Source organism: Coregonus clupeaformis, chromosome 23 (genome assembly GCF_020615455.1).
Source record: "Coregonus clupeaformis isolate EN_2021a chromosome 23, ASM2061545v1, whole genome shotgun sequence".
Taxonomy (NCBI): Eukaryota; Metazoa; Chordata; class Actinopteri; order Salmoniformes; family Salmonidae; genus Coregonus; species Coregonus clupeaformis.
The window spans coordinates 40,188,182-40,195,228 of NC_059214.1; the positions used below are offsets into that span (position 1 = coordinate 40,188,182).

A 7,047-nucleotide genomic window follows, 5' to 3' on the forward strand; every position below is an offset into this window, starting at 1 on the left:
CTGTCAGTTTTCACCTTTGTTTTGTGGGTTATTGTTCCAAGTTCAGTGTATTGTTACGTTAGGACTTCACTGTCGTCTTTTGTTGTTTTTACGTGGTTGCTTTATAAATAAAGTCATCATGTTCACTCCACGCGCTGCGTATTGGTCCGCTCCTTCCGACGATCGTGACACTGGATGTGCATATGTTCTTCCGCTTTTGTCAGGCAAGTTGAGCTGAGAATGTATTTTACTGATAACTGATTTTTCACACTTCATATAACATTGTCATACATACCTTTTCTGCCATATTTGCATTGGCATACTCTAGTGTAGTAGACAATCGTGCACCCATAGAGATCCCATTAAATGACCATTCTAATTCCTAATTGAATTCTATACACGCACCCAATTTGAACCTAGCTGACTCAGACTCTTCATTTGTTTGACGGTTGCTATGGCGGTTGCCAAGGACATTGCTGAATCGCGACTCTCCACAACTAACAGAGAGGCCAGGGAAATCTCAGCGGTAAATTTGCCTAAAAAAATAGACATTATGATGTAGCTAACCTAGCTAACAAACTAAATGCGAAATTAAGAATGTGATGTTTATATTGAACGTGTTTCAAATGTCATTATTTGGTAGATTCATGGCTACTGGTTGCTATTATTCTAAGACTGGTTATTTGTTGTTGGTTAGCTTAGCTCTGCTTTCTTAACAACTAACGTTAGGCTTGCCAGTTTTACTCCCTCTGATTAGCCTGCAGCCTCCTCATGATGATTGGTGTCATTGTCAGACATTTATGCAACTGTAAATGTATACAGTAAACTTAGCTACTGTACTTTTTGCCAGGAAATAGAAGCTTCACCGTGGAGTCACTATGTCATCAGAACATGCAAGGCTTCTTCTACGGAGGCCTTTGCCCCCTAAAAAGATTCCCCCCATTGTGAAACCACTTCCTTCGCCTATACTTTCAGGTAAACTACAGGGATTAATATACAGGGGTTGAATACAGGGGTTGCCCTATTGCCTGGGGCAAGTCAACTGAGCAGTCCCGCAAATTGAGCCTGCTCTGAGGTTGCCCAATTGAGTGATAAAAAAAGTCATTAAAACGGATAGCTTAAAACGGATCTTTCTGCCTAGTTAACAATTCTAGGGAGAGGGAACGTTTTTGTAATGTTACCCCTAATGTTCCCCTAATGTTTGAGTGTCCAGTTTTCTGTTAGTTAGGGGAACAACATTCTATCTATGTTAGCAAAAAACTTTGGAGAACCTTTTTAGAATGTTTTGGTGTTAAAGTCAGGAGAACATTCCCTTAATGTCAAACAGAACTTATCTAGAACGTGGTTACAATGTTCTCAGAATATACACTGAACAAAAATATAAAAGCAACATGCAACAATTTAAGATTTTACTGAGTTAAGAGTTCATATAAGTCAATTGAAATAAATTAATTAGGCCCTAATCTATGGATTTCACATGATTGGGAATACAGATATGCATCTGTTGGTCACAGATACTTTGGATGGGCCTCAGGATCTTGTCACGGTATCTCTGTGCATTTTAGAGTGGCCTTTTATTGTCCCCAGCCCAAGGTGCATCTGTGTAATAATCATTGTGTTTAATCAGCTTCTTGGTATGCCACACCTGTCAGGTGGATGGATTATCTTGGCAAAGGACAAATGCTCACGAACAGGGACGTAAACAAATTTGTGCACAACATTTGAGAGAAATAAGATTTTTGTGCGTATGGAACATTTCTGGGATCTTTTATTTCAGCTTATGAAACGTGACCAACACTTTACATGTTGCGTTTATATTTTTGTTCAGAATACAACATTAATGTTCTAGATGCGTTTTAAGAACATTAATGTGTCCAGTTTTCTGGGGGTTAGGAGAATATTCCATCAACGTCCCACCAAACATACACAGGACATGGATGCCATGTTCTCACAATATTAATGTTCTAGACACTTTTTATTTTATGTATTCTTTTGTATTTGACTCCCTTTATCTCCTCAATTACGATCTTGTCTCATCGCTGCAACTCCCCAACAGCTCGGGAGGAGAAGGTCGAGTCATGCGTCCTCCGAAACATAACCCGCCAAACCGCGCTTCTTAACAACTGCCCGCTTAACCCGGAAGCCAGCCGCACCAATGTGTCGGCGGAAACACATTTCACCTGACGACAGAGGTCAGCCTGCAGGCGCCCGGCCCACCACAAGGAGTCGCTAGAGCGCGATGAGCCAAGTAAAGCCCCCCCGGCCAATTGTGCACCGCCCTATGGGTCGCCCTATGGGTCTCTTGGTCACGGCCAGTTGTGACACAGCCTGAGATCGAACCCAGGCCTGTAGTGACACCTGTAGTGATACCTCGCGAAGCAACAGCTGCTGTCTATATCCCCTCATGATTGCGCATTTGTAAAATAAACACAGACCGGACAAGTAGATGCGCAATGGATTATGGTCATTGTAGTTAATTACCACTTTTTCTGAGCTAAATTATGTAGAATATTGGCCTGTTACTCCGTACTACATCACACAGTCAAGGCTGGATCTGATTTATCTCTAGAGAGACTGTGCAATGTGCGCATTGAGCTCACAGAATAAAAATGAATTAAATGGAATTCAAATCATTGAATCGTTGTTAGTCAATTAGTTGTTTAAAAAATTAAAAATAACAGAAATGTTGGTTAATCGCTCAGCACTATCTACGTTTGATGCAACTGTTAAAGTGTCATGGGAAGCTTGCATTTGTTTCTTCCAGGTACAATCATAGACTCATTGCCCTCAACAGCGAGAAGGGATCTGAAGGACAGTGCCTCCGAGCGGAGTGAGTCAAGCTGCCACGTGCTTCCTCTTTGGGACTATGACCCTGCAGCCTTCAGGGCGGCTCCCACTCCCCTGACCTCGGTCCCATCCATGCTAATACCTAAAATAATTGAGGGCTTCCCCTGTAAACCCCCACGCACCCTTCACAAAATCCCCCTCCTCGACCTCCTCAAGACAGACCCCAGATACATCCCCTCTCCCCCTAGCTTTAGCTTCAATGATTTTCTGCTGTACCCTAATGGCGGCTGTGAGGCTCAGTCACTAGAGGGCCTGAAGAAAGTGGCCCTGTCTCGCTGCAACTACAGGAAGCTGGTTGGGCTTTTCCTGATGGAGCTGCACAAAGGGCAGCAGACTGAGGTGTCCAAGCAGCTGATGTCCACTGAGAAATTGCCAGAGGCCAAGACCAGGATCCCACAGAAGCAAATCATATGCGGTACATACTGTATATAATATGTTAAAGATTACCTACCATTGTAGTAGGCTAGAATCCAGATTGTGGTGTGTTCATTATGCACCAGTACTAGTGTTTTATTTAGTGAGTATTGTGTGACAAGGATGCTTGCTTGTGTAAGTTACAGTGGTGTACTGTTTCTTCATGCGTAGTGTATGTGTTGTTAGTATTTGTTGTGTGTTATCTGATAAGAGCTGGCAGCATTGATCCGTATGGAGGTGCAAGCTCAGATGATGTGTCGGCGGAGCTGTGTGGGAGATGGGACCTGCAGGTCTGAGCAGAAGTCTGTGGAGATCTGGGTACCCCCAGGGGAAAGACAAGCTGTTCAGAAGCAGGAAAATGTATACCCAGGCAAGAACATGTTTGCCTTCTCACTTACTATAACAAAACCAACACTATTGAGTTGTTTGTACAAAGCCAAGCTCAGTTTTTCTTGTAGCAAATAAATCAACATTTTCTTTGAGCAGGAACGGAGGTGATCCTGAACTCTGTGACAACCAAGAACTTCCAGGGCTCTCGGCGGACCCACTCCCCATTCAGGCACTGTGGAGAGGCCATCAGCCCATCTGAGCTGGCCATACTGGACTGTCTGACGGAGGGGGGCAAGGCACTCACCCTGAAGGTGCTGTGTGTTGTTTACTGTGTGTGTGTTTGTGTGGGTGTGTGTCAAATTCTACAAGTCTGTTCTTTGCCAATTATTTATGTATCCTTTTCTTATTATTTTATCATTTATTCCTTATGTATTGAAAACCTTTGTTCTCAGACTCTTTGCAGCATTATTGAGAGAGACAGAAACACAGCCATCCCTTGTTCGAACTAACATTAAAAGGAAATGAAATTTAGCATAACAGAAAGTAGAAGAGGAATATGTGAGCTAGAGCTTCTCTTTTTCTCTGAACCTTGACTGAGGGATTTACTGTGTGTTTTCTCAGGCCCACTTCATTGCCCTGCTTCCTGATCTGACTCCTCTGGCCCAGAGCCTGCTCTACCTCAACCTGTCCTTCAATGACTTCACTATCTTCCCAGTGGAGGTGAGATGCTTTATGAACTGAGGCAAACGATGAGCATGTCTTACCAATATAATGGGGTTATTTTAGAGCAGTGATCATCAACTAGATATTTGACTAAAACGAATAATTTCAAACCTTGCTTACGTTTGGATACGGTCACATACAGTATATCTCTCTATTATGTGTGGGAATACTTTGGAACAGATTTCCTAAATTAAAATCACCCCCCAAAAAAATGCTCAGAAAAGTTGGGGGCTAAATAAAATCACCTGCGGCCCAAATTAGGCACGCTGGCCGCCAGTTGGGGAACCCTGTTTTAGAGCCTATTTATCTGAAAAGGGAGTTCTGAAAGCATGTTGCAAAATGTCACTGCAATTCCATGGCATGACAACTTCCAAATATCTCTTCCCCTCTCTCTCTCTCTAAACAGGTGTATGAGCTCACACAGTTGGAGGTGCTGAAGATGAGAGACAACCCCATAGAGGAGATTCCTACCGGCATCCACAGACTCACCAGGCTCAAAACCTTTGTCATCTCCTTCTGCAAGATCACCTCCCTGCCGCCGGAGTAAGCCACAAGGGGGCGCTACAGTGTTGGGAACCTGTTATACACAGTGTTATAAACTGACCCTGCTGTTAGAAGTCTCTGTCGGTGTCCCAGATCTGAGTCCTGTGCTGTTGGTCCTACCTACAGGCTGTACCAGCTGCCCACCCTGCAGTTTCTAGATGTATCCTACAACCTCCTCTCATCCCTAACTAATGAAATCAGAAAACTCAGGTACAGTCCAGAGTAGGCAGTAAGCCTGCAAAGACCATGATATGGAGCTTTTTCCAAGGTCTTACATTGTATGGGGGTAACTCACCCGCCACCACCACCTTTGTATAGTACCCACCTTGTGTTATTGTTTAAATGTAACAGAACACCTCTGTCTGCAGGACTCTGGAGTACCTGAATGTGGAGGGGAACCAGCTGCCTGGTCTGCCCTGTGGGGCCCTGCGCCTCTCCCTCACCCAGCTCAGGATCTCCAACAACTACATGCACCCCTACTTCTGGAAGAGCTGCAGCCAAAACTCCCCCCAGGAGCTGCAACACTCAGCCACTATGACACTCTCTCTCACAGACACCTGTCTGCGCTATGCCAGCCTACCCCCTGAGGCACAGATGGCCCTTAGCAGGTAGCCTATTTACACAACCCTGATCAGATTCAACTAAATAGAAACACAGTATAAAAGATAAACTCCATGTTTTGTTTTTTTTAGGTAAAAGAGTTGACTGTTTCATTGATAGTGTGTGTGTTTTTATGTGTCCCCAGGGTGGGTGTGTGTGACTGCTGTAGGGGTCCTATGTACGGACCTGGACTCAAGGTGATCCGGCCCTGCTACAACATCTTCGGACTACACAGGGTGCCCTTCATCTTCAATGCCTGCACCCCAGCATGCCACTGGAACTTCAAGAACCAGACCAAGAGTCTATCCAGTGTTCTGTATGGAGAAGACACAACTCACAATAGTGAACAAGTAACAAGACTATGAAGGAACCAATACTGAGGCTACTGTATCTTGGCCTGAATAGCCAAAGACCTCTGGACATCTATCTCATCAGGACTACTAATCTTGTGCCAAATTGTAACCTTACCATTACTGATGTAACTGTCTTTATATAGCCTTGAGTAGTTGTCTGCAAAACATGTATTTTGCATAGCAAGTGCATGTGAATACTCCCATAATTATGGCACTTTTAATGTCTACATTTTCCATTGACCTCAAATAAAAATAAAGTATTTCTGAATACTAGTTGTGTTCAACTATTTCAGTCATCAAGTAGTGTGTATCGCTTTAAGTCTGACTTCTTATGTAAACAAACAAAATATGGACCGTGCACCTCAACAGACAGCTTGACAAATTGAGGTTTGAAGGAGTGAGACGATTTTTGTAACTTTTTTTTTATTAGTAGTGTAATGGCTTAAAAAAAACATTTGTCCAGGTGGTGGCGGCAATACAACATCAGTTGTGGTACCCTATAAAACCATTCATTGAATCAGATGGCTCATTCATCACAAAACCCACTGATAATGCCAACTACTTTAATACTTTTTTCATTGGCAAGATTAGCAAACATAGGCATGACATGCCAGCAACAAACGCTGACACTACACATCCAACGATATGACCAAATTATGAAAGACAAGCATTGTAATTTTGAATTCCGTAAAGTGAGTGTGGAAGAGGTGAAATAATGATTGTTGTCTATCAACAATGACAAGCCACCGGGGTCTGACAACTTGTATGGAAAATTACTGAGGATAATTGCGGACGATATTGCCCCTCCTATTTGCCATATCTTCAATTTAAGCCTACTAGAAAGTGTGTGCCCTCAGGCCTGGAGGGAAGCAAAAGTAATTCCCCTACCTAAGAATAGTAAAGCCCCCTTTACTGGCTCAAATAGCCAACCAATCAGCCTGTTACCAACCCTTAGTAAACTTTTTGAAAGAATTGTGTTTGACCAGATACAATGCTATTTTACAGTAAACAAATTGACAACAGACTTTCAGCACGCTTATAGGGAAGGATATTCAACAAGCACAGCACTTACACAAATGACTGATGATTGGCTGAGAGAAATTGATGATAAAAAGATTGTGGGGGTTGTTTTGTTAGACTTCAGTGCGGCTTTTGACATTATCGATCATAGTCTGCTGCTGGAAAAACGTATGTGTTATGGCTTTACACCCCCTGCTATATTGTGGATAAAGAGTTACCTGTCTAACAGAACACAGAG

At 43.2% G+C, this 7,047-nt stretch overlaps 1 protein-coding gene across 1 annotated transcript; it reads left to right on the plus strand.

Moving 5' to 3' along the window:
- The first annotated feature begins 448 nt into the window (after positions 1–448).
- LOC121536147 (leucine-rich repeat-containing protein 63-like) lies at positions 449–6,025 on the plus strand. The gene is made up of 10 exons (XM_041843431.2): positions 449–505; positions 830–954; positions 2,744–3,241; positions 3,452–3,610; positions 3,727–3,881; positions 4,192–4,290; positions 4,700–4,836; positions 4,963–5,046; positions 5,205–5,444; positions 5,582–6,025. Exons 2-10 carry the CDS (start codon positions 858–860, stop codon positions 5,799–5,801), a joined length of 1,689 nt encoding a protein of 562 aa, XP_041699365.2. The 5' UTR covers positions 449–505; positions 830–857; the 3' UTR covers positions 5,802–6,025.
- Positions 6,026–7,047: the final 1,022 nt, after the last annotated feature.